The sequence below is a fragment of the Triturus cristatus genome, chromosome 6, assembly GCF_964204655.1.
Source record: "Triturus cristatus chromosome 6, aTriCri1.1, whole genome shotgun sequence".
Lineage (NCBI taxonomy): Eukaryota > Metazoa > Chordata > Amphibia > Caudata > Salamandridae > Triturus > Triturus cristatus.
Window position 1 is genome coordinate 559,312,899 of NC_140589.1, and position 22,096 is coordinate 559,334,994.

At 46.3% G+C, this 22,096-nt stretch overlaps 1 protein-coding gene across 2 annotated transcripts in view; it reads right to left on the reverse strand.

Moving 5' to 3' along the window:
* Nucleotides 1-22,096, reverse strand: part of LOC146817393 (uncharacterized) — a 1,110,110-nt gene that overhangs the window by 736,427 nt on the left and 351,587 nt on the right. The window contains exon 5 of one of the 2 annotated variants that reach the window (XM_085609207.1): nucleotides 9,068-9,265. In XM_085609207.1, coding sequence (XP_085465333.1) covers nucleotides 9,068-9,265 — 198 coding nt within the window. Of the gene's footprint in view, nucleotides 1-9,067; nucleotides 9,266-22,096 lie in introns of those variants that run through there. The other variant, XR_014962542.1, reaches the window with a different exon arrangement.

Genomic DNA, 22,096 nt, shown 5'->3' on the forward strand with positions numbered 1-22,096 from the left:
AAAGAGAGAGAAAGAAAGAGAGAGAGAGAGAGAGAGAGAGAGAGAGAGAGAGAGAGAGAGAGATTGTACAATGGCATTAGTAATATATTATTTTAAACGCCTAGAAGTGATTCATCTGATGGTCAGTGCTATATGTATTATTATTATTGATGTTGATGTTGGTTTTGTTATTGACAATATACACAGTGGAAATATATGTCAGTTGATCTGAATCTATGGTCTGGGAATAGGAGGAGGCGTTCTTTTTTGGTGAGATAACTTTTTGGTGTAGTGCATCAGGTTTTATCATTCTGTTCAATGGTACTGTTCAGTGGTACTTGTTAAATTAAAAGCCATTGATGTGTGTTATAAATATCACTTATCTTTTAGGCACTAAGAGAGAATGCAGTTTGTGGTGCAACAGCCATAACTGTTTAACACGGTACAATAGAAGAATATCACAAGGTGCTCTGGCAGTCATCTGCCAGTGAGACACCCCTCTCTCAGAGATGGCTGCCTCTACATGAGGTTCTCCCCTCTAGGAGGACCCCTCCCAACCCCCCAATTCCACCATGGAGGACGAACAATTTCCTCACAGGGTCCCCCATACATGCCAACATTTTTAGAAGGGAAAAGTGGGAGATTTTAAAAAGCATAAGCGGGAGAATATATTTCCTCCAATTACTTCTTTTGAAGGAGAGGCAATTTTAGGCGGGAGACAGCCAAAATAAGGCCATTTTTGGCTTAAAAATCGTGAGTATCCCATCTGGATAGGGTCTATTAGTATGTATGGTCCCGCCCCCAGGAGACGCCGTTTCCTCACCTCAGTACTGTTTATTCGACAGACTTACCTCTTATGGGGTGATCCTGCCATGGGGAGGGTCTGCTGCCATAGAGAGTCTAGTTTCTCTTGGTGGGATTCGGTCTCCCTGGTGGGTGTTTCCCCTCCGAGTGGGTGGGGAGGGGTTTGCCTCTACGTGGGGGTACAGCTGCCTGGGGGAGGGGAGGTAGAGTCTCCAAGGGCAGCCCTGTCTCCTCTGGGGCTGTCTTAATACCTCAGGCAGTCGGGCCCTGGTGCTCCTGCACTAGCCACGGGGCCTTGTCTCCTCAGACTGGCATAGTAAACCCCCCTGACCCCCTCGTTTCCTGCCCCCTCACAAACCCACGGGAGATGGGCATGTCCATCTCCGCAGTAAGCCCTGCCCCTTCAGAGGGTCACCACACATAACTTTGATAGGTATTTTTTGCTTAATGGAGCCTGTGTCACTTCCAAAGAGGTGGGGATGGCACCTGCAGGTACAGGGCCTTGTCTGTCTTTGGCTGGATTGCCTGTCTCTTCAAATGAACTCTGTCTTCATAGAGGGCCCCGGGTTTCTAGCGGAGCCACTCTGTCAAGTACTAGTTCCGGGGTGTGGGGGTCAGGGCCCTCAGAGGCTATTATTACCTTTTTAGAGTGCGCCCTCCCACGGTCGAGTGTTCTTAGCACTCACGCCTTGTCTACCACAGGCCCACCTCCTCAGCGTGCACTTATCTGCTGAATCTTTCCCCTCCAAGCGCCTAGAGGCCGCCTCCTGAATATAAGAGTGCCTTGCCGAGGCACCTGCGCTGGCTCTGGGGCAGGTGTATAATTAGCCCATCACAGTGCTATGTTGCCCTACTCATAACTAAATAAGCTATTTCACAGCGATGACAAACACCTGGGAATTTCCTGTGGTGGCTGCACTATTTCACAGCACGCCACGTCCGGGGGATGTACGGCAGCCAAGGTACATTGGGGAAGATAATTGCACCTGCTGCTTCCAGCATGGCTTGGGAACAGGCCATGACCGCTCAAACATGGAGAGCGTGCGCATGTACAGGCAGCGCCTCAACCAGCCACGCGTGTCTGTATGTGGTGAGGGGGCTAGAGAGGGTGTTTTTGTAAGTGAGTGTCTCTCTGTGACTTCTGTTATACATATTGGTGCTATGCCTGTTCCTCTATTGGTTGCATGCTGTGTGCCTGCCATTGTTTGTTTCTACATAGATGCCGGGAGTCTGGGCACTGGGCCGTACTCAAAACAGCTGCATCTCACTTTGCTCCACAAGCTGTAAATATTTAACTAGTCACTGTACAGGTTTACAAAAAAAGAAAAGAAAATTACTTATGACTAACCGGCAGGAACTGAAAATTCTTTGTGTCAGGAAAAACAATTTAAGGGCAGTTTGTTCCAAATGCCTCAATTTTGGGACACACTGTTTGTTATTCAGCTGCCGGGAATACCGCAGAACAGAGGTGCACTTGTAGTATGTATGGAACAACGGAAAGGTGAAAGTTGAATGATTGTATCTTAAAAATCAAGGATAATTTCAAAAGTATTTTTTGTTTTATATGTAGCCCTGTGAGTTTTTACCTGTTAAGGTACACTTTAGATAAATAAATAAAAGAACGACTTGCCTGTGAATACAGAGAATTATCATTATTTAAAAAACTGATTTCGGAAACTGATTTCTAACTCCTCTAAATGAATCCTAAAGTGCAAATGAACAAGTTACTTACCTTCTGTAATGATATATCTGAAAGAAACATTAGTTAGTTATAGATTCCTTACCTTAGAATTACCCCCAGGCGTCAGACTGGATCCGGAAAGTTTTTCGTCAGCAGTACCTCTGCGCGTCGGAAGGTGGTGTCAGTCAGCTCCACGTTCGTCGTAGGCGTCGTGTCGCCAGGATGATGTCGCGGTAGCTACTTAGACGCCGCCCTCGCGTGCTGACGTCAGTTCTGTACACGACTTTCCACGCCAGAAACGCAGAGCCATGCAAGATACTGACCACTGGTGCACAAAACTAGGGCCCTGAAAGGATATCCTTAACCCAAGAAATCAGTTCGCAGAACGGGGAGATGGTTGGGGCGGCAAGAAATCTATAACTAACTAATGTTTCTTACAGATACGTCATTACCAAAGGTAAGTAACTTGTTCATCTGAAAGAAACACATTCGTTATAGATTCCTTACCTTAGAATAGATACCCCAGCAATACCAACCCTGGAGGTAGGTCTGCAAACCAAGATCACACCAGAAAGTCATGGAGAACAGAACGGCCAAAGAAGCCATCTCTCCGGACTTGACAGTCAAGGCAGTATTGTTTGGTAAATGTGTGCAACGAAGCCCACGTAGCTGCCTGACAGATGTCATTGAGAGGTACTCCTCGCCCCAAAGCAGTAGTAGCTGTCGTCGTTCTGGTGGAATGGGCGCGCGGCACCACTGGAGGCTCCTTCTTTGCCAGAGAATAGCCGGCTTTGATACACAAAACGACCCATCGGGAGATAGTCCGCTTGTGTATAGCCAGACCTTTCTTGGCGCCCACGTACCCAACAAAGAGCTGGTCATCCACCCGGAACTGTTTGGTGTGATCCAGATAAAAGGAAAGCGCACGTTTTGGGTCCAGACGATAGAACCTCTCCTCCTCTTTCGAAGGATGGGCAAAGTGATGGTCTGCCTGATGTGAAAGGCCGTGACAACCTTGGGCAGGAAAGATGGACGAGTCCTGAGAACTACCTTGTCCGGATGGACAGACATGAAAGGAGGCTGAGAAGAAAGAGCCTGGAGCTCGCTCACTCTTCTAGCAGATGTGTGGGCAACCAGGAATGCAGTCTTAAGCGTTAAAAGCCTCAAAGGACAGTTATGAAGCGGCTCAAAGGGAGCGCAAATTCAATAAGGTAAAACCAGATTCAAGTCCCACTGAGGCATAACGAAAGGAATAGGAAGAAAAAGATGAGTTATGCCTTTCAAGACATGACTGACAACCGGGGACTTGAGAAGAGAAGGCTGATCTGGAAGCCAAAGGAATGCAGAAATGGCTGAGAGATAGCCTTTGATAGTGCCCAGAGCAGAGCCCTGCTAGGCCAAAGAAAGAAGGAACAAGAGAACCACAGAAAGAGGGGCAGAGAGGGGATCCACAGCCTTTGCTGTACACCATGCCGCAAATTTGTTCCACCGACAGGCGTATACCGTCTTAGTGGAGGGACGCCTGGCTGCCAAGATAACATCACAGACTTTAAGAGGCAGGTCAAATGACGTTAACTGCTGCTGCTCAATCTCCACGCAAGGAGGTGGAGGATGGACAGGTTTGGGTGGAGGACTGTCCCCTGCTGCTGCAACCGAATATCCTCCGGAAGGGGCAGACGGGTCGGAGGATTGATGGCCATGCTGAGCAGCTCGGGATACCAGACTATTCATGCCCAATCTGGAGCCACTAAGATAACTTGGACCCGGTCGCGCCTGATCTTCTTCAGCACTCTGGGCAGAAGTGGTATAGGCGGAAAGGCGTACAATAGACTGCAACTCCACTCGCGACGAAAAGCGTCGCCTAACAAGTGCCGCCTTGGACATTCCAATGCGCAGAATTCCTGACATTGCACGTTCTCTGGTGGCAAATAGATCTAACCAAGGCTCTCCCCACTGTCGAAAGAGACCTTGCACCACATCCGAGTGAAGACGCCATTCGTGATCCATCATGCACCTGCGGCTGAGTTCGTCCACCCTGGCGTTCAGAAAACCTGCGAGGTGTTGAACCACCAGGGATATGCCCTGAGGTTCCAGCCATGTCCAGAGGCGGAGGGCCTCCTGACATAGGGTCCACGACACCACCCTCCCTGTTTGTTGCAGTACCACACAGCAGTGGTGTTGTCCGTGAACACCTGCACTACTCTTCCCCAGACAGAGGGAAGGAATGCTTTTAGTGCAAGCTGAATTACCCGAAGCTCCAGAAGGTTGATGTGGAGCCCGGACTACGCCAGAGACCAGGAGCTCTGATCTCCGCCTCCTACATGTGGCCACCCCATCCCAGAAGGGATCAGTCTGTCACCACTGTGAGGTCTGGTTGGGGAAGGGAGAAGGATCTGCCGTTGACCCAATCCTGGTTCTGAGACACCATTGCAATTGGCGTGCAGTGCCCTCTGAGATCTGGACGCAATCGGACAGATTCCCCTGATGCTGCGCCCACTGGAACTTCAGGTCCCACTGCAGAGCCTGCATATGCCACCTGGCATGATTGACCAGCAGCATGCAGGAGGCCATGAGGCCCAGCAGCCTCAGGGTCATCTTGACCAAAACCCGGGATAGAGGCTGAAAGATCAGAATCATAGCCTGAATATCCCGGACTCGCTGTTCGGGAGGATAGACCCGAAACCGCGTCGTGTCCAGAACCGCTCCGATGAAGAGGAGCTTCTGAGAGGGAATCAGGTGTGACTTCAGGCACAGTGATGGAAAACCCCAGCGAATGCAGGAGGTCGGCAGTAGTCTGGAGATGGGAGACGACTGCCTAGGACGAGCCCGCCTTCAACAGCCAGTCGTCGTGATAGGGGAAGACTGAAACCCCTGATCTGCGCAGATGAGCTGCGACCACCGCCATCACTTTCGTGAACACCCGAGTGGCGCTGGTAAGGCCAAAGGGGTGCACGGTAAATTGAAAGTGCTCGTGGCCTATCGTGAACCGAAGGTAACGCCGGTGGGCCGGCAGGACAGGAATGTGAAAATAAGCGTCCTGCAAGTCCAACGCTACCATCCAGTCTTCCGGGTTGAGGGCAGACAAGACCTGAGCAAGCGCCAACATCTTGAACTTCTCCTTAGGCAGGAAGCGGTTGACGACCCTGAGATCCAAGATAGGACGCAGGCCCTTGTCCTTCTTGGGGACCTGAAAGTAGTGGGAATAACAACCATAACCTACTTCTGGGACAGGAACGCGCGCGATTGCTCCCTTGGCCAAGAGAGCCGAAACTTCCTGCTTGAGAAGGGCCAGATGATCCTCCGACATGTGGTGGTATTGCGGTGGCATGGCTGGAGGGGTAGCCTTGAAGGGAAGGGAGTAGCCCCTTTGGACTATCTGCAAAACCCACCTGTCCGACGTGATGGTGCACCAGTGGGGGAGGTGATGGTGAATCCTGCCGTACACTGGCATTTGATGGGCCTGAAATGTCGGACTAGTAAGGTTTGGAGGCTGCTGCAGAGGGGGGGTTGGTGGGCTGGCCCCGGAACCACGACAGTTGTTCCCACGTCCCGAAAGTTGGGTACCTTGCTGCGGCCTGTGGCTCTGGGGGGACACAGCGGGGCACCCCTTCCATAGCCACGAAATGGGTGAAAAGCAGACTGTGCAGGGCGGCTGGAGAAGCCCAAGGACTTGGCCATAGCCCGTGAGTCCTTGAAACGCTCTAGAGCGTTGTCTGCTTTGTCACCAAAAAGATGACGGCCATCAAAGGGCATGTCCATCAAGATGTTCTGGACATCCCCCGAAAAAAAGCCAGTAGATCTCATCCAGGCGTAGCGATGAAGGGTTACAGACATGGAAATCGCCCTGCCTAGAGAGTCAGCGGTACACAGCCCACAACGGATGGTAAACTTAGCCGCATCCCTCCCAGCAGCAACAGCCTGGAAGAGCACTGTCCGGGCCTCCTCCGGACACTGGGGCAGCACCTGCGCAACCGTATCCCAAACAGAGTGGGAATAACGGCCCAATAGACATACAGTGTTTACCGACTGCAGTCCCAAGCTGGCGGAAGAGAAACTTTTCTTCCCAAGATGGTCCAGCTTCTTGGATTCCCTTTCCAATGGGGCTGTAGGGAATACGCTCTTGGAAGTGGAGGCTTGGACCACCAAGATCTCTGGGGTGGGGTGTTGGGAGAGGAAAGTGGGGTCGCCCGGAGCCGGGCGGTGGCGTTGGATAATCATCCTATCCGTGTTGAGCCTGGACCACGTGCCCAAAAGGACTCGGCAAGGGCCTCATTAAACGGCAGCAGGGGCTCCGAAGAGCTCGCTGCCAGCTAAAGCACTTCTGTCAGGAGGTTAGTCCTGACCGCCACCGTAGGAAGCTCGAGGTTGAGAGCCTCGGCCGCCCTTCGCAACACCCCTTTGTACGACGCTCCCTCCTCCGTAGCCACGGTAGGAGGAGACAACATGCGAAGGTCAGGAGATGTGTCAAGACCACTGGCATCCCCCAGTTCCTCTCTCCAGTCCTGCCCAGATCACATCTGATCAGTTAAAGGGTCACCTGTCCCCTCCCAGTCCTCATTCTCAGGTTGCCAATATGGCCAAAAAGGCACCCCAGGAGTGAACAGGGGCACAAAAACCCCTCTTGGCGCCGGATCCGGCATCGGGCGATGTCTGTCCGGCTCCAGGTCCACTTTGGGATGGAGGCCGGGGTCGACGCCGACCGGGGACACGACCGGCGTCGGTGGCAGTGCCGGTGGAAGCGGCGCCAGTGGAGGTGTAATGAGGTCAACCGGCGCTGATCCGGATCCAGGCCTGGATCCAAGTGGGACCTGCGGCGCCGTTGCCAGAGCCAACAGCAGAGAAGGCCCAGGCCCCCCAACCAAGCCCGCAGGGCCCGAAGGTGCGCAGGCGGGTCCAGGCCGCCCAAAGATGGCATGCATCGCTTCGTAGAACATACGAAGTTGAGCAGTAGTCATACCAGGTCCCAGAAAGGTAGGGAAGCTCGGAGTCAAACCTTTGGGCTCCACGCGCGGTGCCGCGGGAGGGGCACCGCCCGCATCCCTCGTTGTGTCTGCCAACCGACAGGGAGAAGTCAAAGAGCGACGATGCTTCTTCAACTTCTTTTTTAGATTCCACTTACCCGACCCCAAGTGTGAAGACTTCAATGACTTGGACGAGTGGTGATGGCTCCGCGACCGGTCCCTCGACCTCCCTCGCGACCGGGACCTCAAAGGGCGTGGAGCCGACCGCCGGCGCTCAAGCAGCTTTCGGGACCGCTCCTGCAAAGTCTTCGGCGCCATCGACCTGCAGTCGGAGCATGACTTGGGGTAGTGGTTGCGCTCCAGGCAAAAGAGGCACACACGGTGCGGATCCGTAACCGACATCGGTCGGGGACAGGAGCTGCAGGCCTTGAAACCAGGCATTCCTCGTGCACCAGGTGTCGTAGTCTCAAAAAAGACGTCGACAAAAGTCGAGAAAAAATCAGCCATAAAGTGACTGGAGGTACCGCTTTCTCCGGATCTGCGCTGGCTGGTGCGTAAAAAGAAAGAACTGACGTCAGCGCGCGAGGGCGGCGTCTTAGTAGCTACTGCGACGTCATCCCGGCGACACAACGATAATGAAGAACGCGGAGCCGACCGACACCACCTTCCGATGCGCAGAGGTACTGCTGACAAAAAACTTTCCGGATCCACTCTGACACCTGGGGGTAATTCTAAGGTAAGGAATCTAGAACTAACGTGTTTCTTTCAGATGTGACACTTTTTAACCTGACCTGCCTTTAGGTCCATGTGAGCATGTATGTAAAAGGCACCGCTGAAAGACACTGGGACAACGAACATCACATGCCAGAGGGCGCTGCGCACGGCGTGATATATGCACCAGGCACTAACCAGCGTGGTGCCCAATAACTTAGCTATTAAACGTCTTATTTCTATGCAAACGTTCATTCAAGAAACCTTTACCAATGGTCCACGTTCCTGTACAAAGCACAAGTCACAAAAGACATGTTTTAAACCAATCAGGGTTTACCTCTGCCAATCTATATATCATATAGGTAAAAAGAACTGCATAACACATATTCAAAATATAACAAATGGACAGATAAAGATATATATCTTGGCTATGAGTTATAATTAAAAATCTCTCAAATGTTTTAGTTTTTCCCGTCTCCACTGCCACATTGGATGTAATCGAACAACTTCCAGCATAGATTATGCACGGGCTATCTATCTATCTATCTATCTATCTATCTATCTATCTATCTATCTATCTATCTATCTATCTATCTATCTATCTATCTATCTATCTATCTATCTATCTATCTATCTATCTATCTATCTATCTATCTATCTATCTATCTATCTATCTATCTATCTATCTATCTATCTATCTATCTATCTATCTATCTATCTATCTATCTATCTATCTATCTATCTATCTATCTATCTATCTATCTATCTATCTATCTATCTACACAATCCGTGTGGGCTGATGAAATAAACATCATGCCGTTATGTGGTATATCAGCTACAAGCGGCAGGGTCGGCCACTACACGGATGCCAGGGCGCAACGCTCTGCCAGAAGAGGAGGGTGGGCGAGGCTGACCCCGCGCACGGTGTTACCTGTTTATGTAGGACACGCTGGGCACTGTGTCGTTGTCGCAGATCCCCTCTGCCAGAAGCCGGTCCCGGATCTCCCAGGCGAACATAGTGGGGTTCTGCTTCTTGTACTCGGCGATCTTGTCCACCACTTTGGGGGTGGCCACTTTGGGCTTCGAGCCCCCAATCACCCCGGGCTTGATGATGCTTGTCTCGTAGTACCTGCCAGACCAAATACGAGAAATGAATGAATGATTAATGAAGAGCCAAGTTGTGGATTCATGATCTGTGGAGAGACTGGCACGGGGAAATATATTTTACCTTGATTACTTTTTAGAACATGGAGTAGGGACACTGTTCAACTGGACTAAAACAATCCTAACCTTTCTTTGAAAAACTTTTATAGTTCCGTATCTAGAGAAAAACCCTTCAGGCACCAAAACATACTACTCACAGAGTAACGCAAGCCATCAATTCATATTTTGTGGCTACTGCAACCCTGGAATGCCACATTCCCCAAAAGCTATAACCATCATGATTTAGATGTATTTATTGTATATTGTGCTTCTCCGCCCATCTAATGGGTGTCAGTGCGCTTTATTTTTTAACAACCGAAGAAAATTAGTTTTCTTATATAGTAAACATTTAAATTGCATACAAATGGGAGTGATTTAGTTGGAGAGAGTGATAATTGTTTGTAGGGACCATTTGAAGGTAGAGAGATGAGTCGTGTCCTGTGGAATACGCGGAAGGGACTTTCTACAGTTGAATGGAAGGGGTGAAAGTGAGGTACACATTTTGTTTGACCGTGTCATTGAAGTAACACGTATGTATGGCACTCTATTCTATTTACAGCTCATGCAATAAAATAAGCTTTTGAATAAGACATGGAAAATATTTCAGTACATAGAAATATGTCAAGTGCATTGCGATTGGAGTTATTTCAATATAATACTTGTGTTCTAATTGTGAAATGGCATATATAATTGATATTCTATCTGTCACATCAAGCCACACTGTGCTTTATCAAATCGATACCTCTATTATTTCCAAATACAATTGATAACGTGTTTTTAAATATTAGCCCTTTGCCAACTTTTTTTGTTTTGTTTTGCGAAGTAATCATACGTATTCAAGCGCCTATCATGCAACGTTTCGAGGCACAAAGGGTCTCACAATAATGTTTTTGACCACTTTTATTGGGACTCTTTAATATCGCCAATTGATTATTAATAATTCAAGGACAGGAAAATACATACGACCCTAACTTATCATTTGTATTTAAAAAACAAATGCAGATTATTTTTGGTAAATTTGGGTTCCGCCAAATTCAAATGACTATTCAACGGCAAATGAGTGTGAGCGATTAAAGGAGACACTAGGAAGAGGGGGGAAGGAGCAGAAGAAACTTTCCTATAGCATATGTGCTCGCATAATTTGACTCAAAAGATCAAACTCCTTTTAATATTTATATTTTTTTTCAGCCACATCAGTTTAAATATCTCTTTTGTGAGGAACAACTTCATCCTCGAGTGTGGTTTCGTAATTAGTGCTGGAAAATCAGATTTAATGGCGCTAATTTTTTTTCGATAGATGGAGCAGTGTGTTAATCAAACACCCTCCATGTTTATATTAACCAGGGTAAGCTGCTGCCCTCATTTGGAAGCATGCCTTCCACTCCCCTTTGAACTGTTTTTTGTACAGCAGCGCATTGAGGAGGCGCAGGCGCTATACATATGCTCTATCACATAACACACTTTTAAGCTTCTCAAAAGCACATCCAGGGTTACATGTTACATTTAAATGAGGACCCTACAGGGGCATATGTACAAGGACTGGTTAAAACTACCGCTAGCTAGCGACAGTTTTCTTACTGCTGTGTACCACTGAATACTATCGCCTTGTTAGCAACGTATGTTCAAGACGTTGCTACATGGGGATAGCTTCAGGGATCAGCGGTGAAAACTGCAGCTAAAATTAGCGTGATGGCGATAGGAATTCCGGTGTTAGCGGGCAAAAACCAACGAAAGGCCCATTAGTGGCAAAAAACGCAAGTTAGTCAGCCCAACGTGAGTTTGGAAAAAATAGCCTATCAGTCGACCTGCAATAGAAATAGGCAAAAAATAATAATGAAATGCAGAATGGAGCAGCCAGGGCCAAGTGCAGCACACATCAACAACCCCCTCAAGCCACCCAACATCCAGGATGACCAGGATGAGAGATTGGATGCCTCGCAGGACCTGCGCCTGGAGCCTGGATGCCTCACTGGACCTGCGTCTGCAGCCTGGATGCCTCTCTGAACCTGCGTCTGGAGCCTGGATGCATCGCTGGACCTGCGTCTGGAGCCTGAATGCCTCACTGGACCTGCGTCTGGAGGCTGGATGCCTCGCTGGACCTGCGTCTGGAGTCTGGATGCCTCGCTGGACCTGAGCCTGGAGTGGGATGCGGAGGAGCTGATGAGTCGATGAGCCGTGGCCGTAGACACTGAGGCTCAGCGATCGTCCATATCTGATGGTGAAGTCTCGCAGGTCGCATGGAGACGCGTTGTTGACCTGTGTGAGAAGACCTCCTTGAGCCCCTTGGAGCTGTGAATGGTAGAGGTACTCCTGCGCACCAACGTAGGGAGGTCTGCATCGCATACTACGATCCACCACTACATGGGGGTGCACAGAGGGCATTACCAACGGTGGGTAGCGACTCTCTGCATCACAGACTGGATTATGTTGCACTGCCCGGATGCTATTGAGGACGAGGCCCCTGAACTGCGCTGAAATTCTGTGGCAGGAGCGCTGCAACTTCACGCCTAAGGGGGCCCTGTTGCATCAACTGAATCGGGAGGTTCACCAGCGGACTTGTCAGCGACTGCTGTACCCAGGCTTGTGAAATCTAACCTGGCTGAGGCTCCTGCTGGCTGATTCACAGATTTGGAGAGAGTGCAGCAGATTGCGCCACGGTGTCAATGTCCAGGTAAGGAGAAGATGGAACGTGTAGGGGAGGAGGCCCAGCGGTCGAGTCGCACAGGCCTAGCACCCATTACTGGATACTTAATACGTCATTCTTTAACTGAGCCCCTTGTACCACATATCCGGCGGACCTTACATGACAAACAGATGGCTTGTTATTACTGAACTTACCATAATATCTACGCCCTGAAGTAGGAATTGTCTATGTACTTAAGTGTTCCTAAACGCGCGTCGGCGTTTTGTCCTGTTGGTTCATTTTTGTCTCCAACTCATTGCATAATCATTGTATTGTATTATGGTCTATATATAATTGGTTTTTTTTTATTGTTTGAATTTGTCGTGTTGTGTCGTCTGGGTTGATCGTATTTTATGATCGTCATATTATGTTGTGTGTTGGTTTATTATGTTTAGTGGGCTCTTCTTCTTTTACCAATTATTTGCTATTATTCACATGAATGTATAGGTTTACATGTGATTGTAAGTAATTAATCTATATGTATGTTGTATCTATAAATATTCATATTCATATTTTTTGATAATAAAAGTTATGAATGATATCTTTGTGGGACAACTATATGCTTATTATGGATGACCCATCAGATTTGAAGCTTTAGGAGAAAGATTTGTTTTTTTCCTTGCGGTACTTTCCCTGCTCTCTTCTCCCCATATTAGATTTCAGGGACCCTCTGTTGTGTTTTTTGAATTTCCTAGCACCTGTAGATGACAAACCCCCAGTGGCGGCTCATCTACTACGGAGGAAGAACGACGCCCCACTGCTTTCAAGCAGTGCAAGAAGAGGAAAAATCATCACATGATAATAACTTCAGGATGTAATCGTGCTATGTTTCCTTTGTGGGCAGGAGGGTGGGTAAGGCTGCTCCATTTACCGAGGAGGGCAGGGGCGGAGTGACATGCCCACTCAAGTATGCAATGACTGTTTGGTCGGCCCACTCAGGCCGCCCAAAGCAGTCATGCGCCTTGTCCTGTTCGCAATTCAGGCTGCATTACAGCCTGCATGAAGAACATGCCCACCCCTCCAGCCCCTGGCTGAACGCCTTGTCCCGGCGCCAATGACCAATCCCAAACCGCATTTCAGCGTTGTGATTGGCTTAGGGGAGGGAGCCTGGCTACTTCCTGTTCCTGGAAGCAGACTCAGGAGAGCAGGAACAACGAAGACACAGGACCCAGCCTCGAGGATTTCTCTCATTTAAATATTTACAACACATTCTCACACACAGACACACCCGCGTCCACGCCCCATCCAGTGTCCTTTCCGGCAAATCCCACCTCCCAGCTGTCCAGTCCCCCCACAACACTTCTCAATGGCGGCCACTGTGAGGCCATGCACAGCCGGAATACCACTGGTGAGCCAAAGGTATATATGAAGTTACGACACATACCATTACATTGCATTCTATTACAATGCATACTAATACTATATTGCAACAGTAGGGAAGGTGTTGGATAGCGGAGAAGTAAATATTACTATTCCCACTGCAGTGAGTGCAACCCTAAAACTAACCCTTGCACCACAATGCAAAGCCTGAACCCTAACATTTATATTTGAGCCCCCAAAACACACCCTAAAAATCATATTTGACCCAAATGCAAACCCCAATTTTCATTTTTGACCCAAATGCTCACCTGCTTTTTCATGATTGACCACAAAACAGCCCCCAAATTTCAAATTTTACCCCCTGAGACACCCCCAATTTCATCTCTGACACCCAAAACCCATACCCACCCTAAAACTTTAAAATACCCCAATATTGACCTCACAATGCGCTGTAATGTAATGCGATGTAAAGGCACCTGCGTTTTCGGAAGTGCGTTGTAAAGGCAATACAATGTAATGCCTGCATTGTATTGGATGTCTCCCTTGCCAAAGGCAAGCCGTAGGCAAGCCCGTCTGCGTCTGTCTGCCCCTGGACCGCCCTCAGCACCAAGGACCCTTTCTCTCGGACACTCCACCTCTACGGCACCAGCACCCTCCTCGCCATCAACCCTGGATGCCACATCGCCTGCAAGACCAACATCTGCTCCGGACCAAACATTACCATCACTGATGGCTACTAAATCACTCGCAAGGACCACCCTAACCGTCCAGGAGAAGGCATTGCCATCACCTACAGAAGCATACTCCGACTGACTACGGACTCTAATGACCCAACGGTGACCATGGAGCACCTCAACTTCCAGATCCGGAACAACCCCAACCCCATCCTTTGCGGCATCCTCTTCTGCAGGCCCCCCGGACCATGGACACCTATTCTCCGATACCATTGTAGACCTCATTGCACACCAGGCTCTCCCATCCACTGACGACATCCTTCTCTGTGAACTCAAGTTCCAACTGGACAACCCCAGTGACCAGAACACCAGCCCCTCCTGGGGAAGCTCCCTAACATCAGACTCAAGCAGCTAGTCACTGCTTCAAGCCACACAGCAGGACACACGGTCAAGCACGTCGCCTCCGCCAGCAGCAACTTCAACTACAGCCACACCACCGGACTCTCCTGGATCGACCATCATTGTTTACATCACGTGTTCATCATACCCACCGTACACCATCCCCATCATCGCCCCCCCCTCGCAGGTGGATCAAGGCCACCAAAGAACGTCTCATCAACTCCCTCAGCACCACCACTCTGCCAATGCTTACAGACGATGACAACACAGCGCGCAACTGCCACCGATGGATCTCCAACTGCGCCGACACCCTGGCACCCCTCAAGAATGGACCAGGCAAAACTAGCACCATGTTGGGCCGTATTTGCAAAGTGACGCATGTAGGCATATGCGTGACCCTGTGAAGCCCTGTGCCACATCATACCTGCATCAGGTATGATGTACCCAGGGTGTGCGTTCCCACGGGACAAGGCCTCAAAGGAGTGGCACAGTGAAATCCCTCAGATTTCATTGCGACAATTGTAGGACGGCACTGCGTCAGTAACTTATGCCTGCCTGATGGCAGTCATATGGGTGACACAGTGCCACAGGTATAGGCTGCCCCATGCATTGCTGGAGTTGCGCCATGCTTGTGACAGGACTGCAGCAATGCGTGACTTTAGCGCAGGCAGATACATCAGGATTCCAGACGTATCTGTCATTACTTGCGTCATGGAGTGCTGTCCAGTGAATACTGCGCATCCGTGGTGTCGCAAGAAGGGTGTAGTGAAAAGTGTTGCAACGCTGTCTTGTCGCAGCGCTGCAACACTTTTCGTGACGGAGGTCCAAGAATGCGCACTGTCTTATTGGTGGTGCGCATTCCTGCCCTGTAGTTTTGTCACAGGGCAGCGCTGCAACATTGCTTGCAGAGCTCTCCAGCACCAAAACCTGCTGGAAAGAGGCCCCAAGTGTTAGCTCTATTTTTACGATCAGCTATTTTCTGGTCTTAAAAAACTGCCTCTAAATGCAGTTAGCGGCAGTTTTTCTGGTCCTCCAAAGTTCAGGAATCCCCTTGTTAATATCGCAAAGTGAGGTTAGCGGCTGTTTTTGCACGGGAACGCCTCCATTGCATGTCATTATCAATAACAGAAGTGGCGATCTTTAGAATGGACATTTTCGCCGGAAAACTGCCGCTAACAGAGGTTAGCGACAGCTTGTACATAAGGCGATAAAAATATCACTGCAAAACCGTCTGAAAAATGCCGTTAAGGCGGCGTTAGCCCCTTGTACATATGCCCTGCAGTCTCTCTTCCATCCTACAGAGGAGCCCAAGCGCCTATCACACAACGTTTCGCGGCACAAAAGGGTCTCACACCAATGCTCTTCGACACTTTTAGTGCAACACTATAATATGGCTAGGTTGTTTTTAATATTTTAAGAACATGAAAATACATGGAATCGTCACTCTGTTACTTTTTTTATTTAGCAGTAAAAATTTCATTTCGGACAATATATGAAAATACTTCCCACTGCTCCCTCCATTAACCAAAATATTAAATGGTTATTTTGCCACGATAACATGGCGCTCACAGGAGCATGACTGAAGAAGTATAGCTATTGAATTGTCCTTCCTTAATTGTAAAATTGGCATGGTGGCAGGAACCACCATACCGTGAACAAGCCGCAAGGCGAAACGCGTTGGTGTAGGAGTGAACCTCGCCATTAAAATTGAATACAGCAACCTTGGGTGTCCTGGATTATTCTTTAAAATTTGAAGAATTAACAAGTGCATTTGTACGGGCATCCGGACCCGATCCAGGACTGCCACGTCAGGAAGCTCCATTGCACTTCCGGACAGTTAACCAAGAAATTTGTTTTAAAGTGTGGAAGCAACCCGCGGATTTGTACGTTGGAGGAAAAGAAATCCGTTACCTGGTAAAGGAACGGAACACAAGTGTTGCGGGTGTATCACGCTGGATTAAGGATCAACAACAGGCGGAGACTGCCGTGAGAGGGCCGTAAATTGCAGCACAAAACACGGACGGAACATTACAAGATATCCAGCGGTGGGTGCAGTGATGTCGAGCAAAAACCGCCAAACACTGAGGCAACGATAAAACTCGCAGTGGGGCGGAGGTGTTGAAGCGGATTTGACTCCAAACCGCGCACAAGGTTGCAGTAAGGAGTTGGAGGACGAGGACAGTCCCAGGAAAATGGCACTGCGTATGGAAGCAAAGCGTAAAGAAGTATCCAACCGCCTGTTTTCTACACAGGCAGCGGAGGGCAGCAGTATTAACCATACCACAGGAAGAGAACATCAGCCAATAAATACAGAAGTTCAAGTGCAAGAACTATATGGTAAATTAGAAAAATTGCACAGAAAAGAAATTAATAAATGGTGGGTGGCAGAATCCCTGCAAAAATATATTGATGTAGGGAGAGTTCCTCGAGGACTTCGAATATATACAGTCCCTACCGACGATAATGTTGATCCAGAATTATTGGAGGAATGGGCTGGAAACTCTGAAGAATGTTCAACTGTCATGATGAGAATATTGATTAAATATGCCCTAAAAGATCAGGCAAAACTCCTGGCAGAGAGTGGTGAAGCCCCGGTCAAGACCAGTGAGACCAAGGAAAGAGATGAAACAACGGAGGAAAGTGATATCTCGGATAGTAATACATCAGATATCACCACAGAGTTGCTTGTAAGTAATGTGGCAACAAGTAGAGCTGACAACACTAATTTCCTCAAACAATTTCAAATGATAACTAGAGCAAAACAGAATCAATATAAACAGCAGGAGGAAGACCAGGATTTTCGTCGTGGCAGAGGACAAGGAACCAGAGGCAGAACGAGAGGTACAAGAGGAACAAGAGGAATTACAAGGCAAGGGCAAGGAGTAAGAGGAGAATCAAACAAGCCCGGTCCAATGACCACAAGAGCAAAGAGGGGGATGCAATGACAGTAGTAAACCTCTCAAACCGTGAGTTGTCATTGATTGATTTTAAAGTATTGTCATTGGGACTTTCATTCTGTCCTTCCAACAATTTGAATTATGTGCAAACCAGAATTGATATTTTTTGTTTTTTGAGGAAATTTAAATAAAAAAAATGGTTTGAGATGCATATACCAAAGGTCAGAAATTTAAATGTGAAATCTAGAGAAGGGACATTATGCATTTCGGATATTGATTTATTACATACAGTGGCTCAATTGAACAGTAATATTGTGGAGGATGAAGATCCTATGATAAATCTGGATACTATGGAGATAACAACTGATTTAGCTAGTTCCAGTAATTTCAAAACCAAATCAAAATTTATTTCCAATATTCAGTGATGCCTTGGATGTATTCGAAAGGAGTGTCATTCAGGAGTTGAAGAAAATAAGATCAAACATATGGGAAAGCAAGACATAATTTGAATTTGGGACAGTTGGAAGCTGTGAAAACCCTAAAATCAGACACTTCCATTGTGATTAGACAATCGGACAAGGGGGGAAATGTTGTTGTGTGGGCCAAAGAAGATTATTTATCTGAAGGCCAACGACAACTCGATGACCCGGCATGCTATATTCAGAGTACTATGAATGATGTATTAGCTTCTTATTCCAAATTCAATGAGATGTTGGTAAACTGGAGAGATCAGGGGTTACTAGAGTGGGATGAGTTTTTCAGCTTATATTGCAAACATCCCCGCATTCCAGTAATGTATCTACTGCCGAAATTGCATAAAGATGCCTTACACCCAGACGGTAGACCAATTGTATCCTCATTAGGATCTCAACTCGAAATGACATTAAAGTTTATTGATTTTTTCTTATGACCTTTTGTTACAGCTTTACCTGCACACCTAAAAGATACAACACATTTTTTAACAGTAATTGATGGCATATTATGGGAAAGTGACTATCAGTTAATAACATTGGATGTGACAAGTTTATATACTTGTATTAAACACGATCTAGGTATTCAAGCAATACAACATTTTTTGAGAGCAAGATCTAGTTCTCTGTTGTTACATACAGAAATGTTGATCGATATGGTTTATTACTGTTTGACTAATAATTTCTTTCTTTTTGATCAAAAAGTTTTCAAACAGGAACAAGGTACAGCGATGGGCACCTGCTTCGCCCCCAGCTATGCAAATTTATTCATGGGCTGGTGGGAGGAGCAGGTGTGCGAGAGCTGGTTGACATTTGGTGAAAATATTATTTTATGGACTCGTTTCATAGATGACATTTTTTTGATTTGGAAAGGGGACAGGGAATCAGCTTAGACCTTTGTGTCATCTTTAAACAACAATGAAGGAATTTGCAGTGCACGTCCAATATTAGCAATAATACAAGTGTGTTCCTGGATATTGAGCTTACTGTACAAGGCAATGCCCTAGTGACTAAATTATACCGGAAGGAGACAGCTGGAAACAGCCTCACAATTACCACGAGTGCCCACCCGCAGAATTTAATACAGAGTATTCCATATGGGGAGTTGATCAGGGCCAAACGCAATTGCAGTACAGAGGTAGAATACATTGCAGAGAAGGAACGGATGATCAAAAGATTTGTTGAAAGGGGATACAGTAAGAAAACCATTAAAATGGCGGAAACTAAAGTAGAGGCCTTAGAAAGACCTCAATTATTGCATCCTAGACCACAAAGTGAGTGTGAAGTGGAAAAGGTAAGGTTTATTACGACCTTTTCCAATCAATCTTTTAAAATCAGAGAGATACTCACACGTAATTGGCACATCCTAAAAACAGACAAAACTATCACTAAATATGTCAGTGAGAATCCACAAATTACATTCAGAAAGGGAAGATCTCTGAAAGATGACCTGAGTAAGAATGCTATTTACTCTTCTGAGGAAGAGGGTAGAAAATCTGTGGCTACAGGTTTTAGATGCTGCAAGCGATGCAAAGCATGCTCGAACAGCAGTAATTGTGTTGATATTAAAGTACCAAACAGCAAAAGAACATTCACTATCAAGGGAAACTATGGTTGTGAGACTGATTATTGTATTTATTGCTTGATTTGCCGATGTGGCAAATTGTATATTGGAAGTACTATCCATAGGGCCCGGAAAAGGATTTTAGAGCACCAGCAAGCAATCCGGGAATAATAACATACAATATCCGGTGGCTAGGCATTTTAGTGAGAAACACAATCGTAATGATAAACTGCTGTCCTTTGTAGTTTTAGACTCCATTGCACGATAGGATCATGGGGGAGACAGAGAGCATCAATTGAAGATGAAGGAATCTAGATATATTATCGATTTTGAAACCTTAGCTCCAATAAGATTAAATTCCAATGAAGAAATGGCGGTGCATCTGTAATTGTGTAATTTTGTATTTGTATGATGATTTGCACAGAATTGAGCTGAGGATTCTTCGAGTTTTGAAGATTAGCTTGTTTTTGTTAGAGAGTTGCCAGGAGTATAAGAAGGCAATTATAGCAATGTTTTTCTTCTTTTGAATTACTACAGGCAAGAACTATAATTGGAAAGGGCGAGTACCAGTGTTGCTATGAAGGCATTCAACTGTAAAGGATCATTACAGGAGGCTAAGCCCACTTGGGCAAGAGAATGTCTCTTACTTTCTAGCCTTTGTTTTGCTTTGGGCATTGAAAGGAGAATGTTATTTATGCAGCAGAATAAAGGAATTTGTATTGGGGGCGGGGTTATGAATTTAATTCCTCCCGGTGTTCCCATGTTATAGTTGCGTTATTGGAACGTTTATCAATTAACATTGTGGGAAATGCTATCATCAAATTCGGGACTGCATATGATTTACAAACAAGGCAAAAAACTAGATTGGTCTTTATCATGTATATGGACAGTATGGACTTCAGCTAATAAGTTAGCCTACTGTTGTATTCATTATTATGATCATGTATGAAATGTATATTGTCCAAAAAGCGCAACAGCGGGTGCGTTCAGCCTGATCGTGTAATCTGAATATTCCACCATGATAACATGGCGCTCACAGGAGCATGACTGAATAAGTATTGCTATTGAATTATCCTTCCTTAATGTTGATGAAATTGTGTATGTAAAATCGGCATGGTGGCAGGAACCACCATACAGTGAACAAGCCACAAGGCGAAATGCGTTGGTGTACGAGTGAACCTCGCCATTAAAATTTAATGCAGCAACCTTGGGTGTCCTGGATTATTCTTTAAAATTGAAGAATTAACGAGTGGATTTGTACGGGCAGCCGGCCCGTTCCAGGACCGCCACGTCAGGAAGCTCCATTGCACTTCCGGACAGTTACATAAAAAAAAAAAATATATATATATATATATATATATTCACTGAAAAAACCATGGGTTTCAAACACGTTATAGTTAGGAATTAGCATTTAAAAAACCTTAGAAATTCACTGAAAAAACCATGGGTTTCACACACGTTATAGTTAGGAATTAGCATTTAAAAAACCTTAGAAATTCAGTGAAAAAACCATAGGTTTCACACATGTTATAGTTAGCTGGACATTTTACTCGTAAAAAACCAATGAAATTGCCCCGTTATAGTTAGTTCAGCTAACTATAACTCGCGCGCCCGCAATGCACTGCTGATGACATCACATATTACATCACTCATGACATGGTCAGTGACATCACTCATGACATCACTGATGACATCTCAAATGACATCACTGATGACCTCACTGATGACATCATCCAGTGAATGTGTGTTTTTCTGAAAATTAAATATGTTTTATATATGTATATCTCAAGGTCAATGGAAGAATAAATGGGTATATAAGTGTCTAAATGGATGCTTTGTTTTTGAAAAATTTATTGTGTAACTGACTGATTAAGTGTATCATAGTGAATACATGGCTTACTGTGTAATGTTTAAATATGAAAATATCTGTATCAGTCTCTCACTTTGTGTATAAGTGGTTGCATGGGTTGGTGAGTAGCTACATGGGTGTCTATATAGGTTATTAGTTGTTTTTTTGAGTATCAGTCTGAGTGTCTGTATGGTTCGGTGGGGGGTATTATGTAGTGCATAGGTGCATGAATGAATGATTCACTCTTTGTGTGTGTTGAACACAGCATGTGTGCAGGACTGTATGGGTGGATGAGTGTGTGTATGGGTGTGTTAGTGAGTGAATGACTGTCTCAATAGTGTCTTTATGAGTAACTACATATGTTTAAAACTAGTATATGTGACTATTGGTGTATATATGTGGGTATATGTGAGAGATTGAAAGAGTTCCTGTATGAATAAGTATGTGTTTCTATAAGTGATTGTTTAAAAGACTAAGTATGTGTAAGTTTCTGTAGAAGTAAGTGTGGTGGTGTGTGTATAACTGTATATGCTAGTAAATGTATGTTTGATTCTTTATTAGCATGAGTGACTATGTGTGTGAGTAACTCTGTGGATGAGTGGCATTGTGTAACAGGATGTATAGGTGTATGAGTACATGTGTTGAGTGAGTACATGTATGAGTGACTGTATTGGACTGTTGGTGAATGAGTGGATGTTTATGTGGATCTTAGAATTACTGAATAGGTTGTTGTAACTGGTATTGGTATGTCCATTGTTTTGAAAATTTTAGTCTCTATTTTTGAATGTGTGTATCAAAGGTTATATTAGGGTGAGAGGAGGTCTGCCACTCTATCACAAGGATGATGTCATCAGTGAGGTCATCAGTGATGTCATTTGAGATGTCATCAGTGATGTCATGA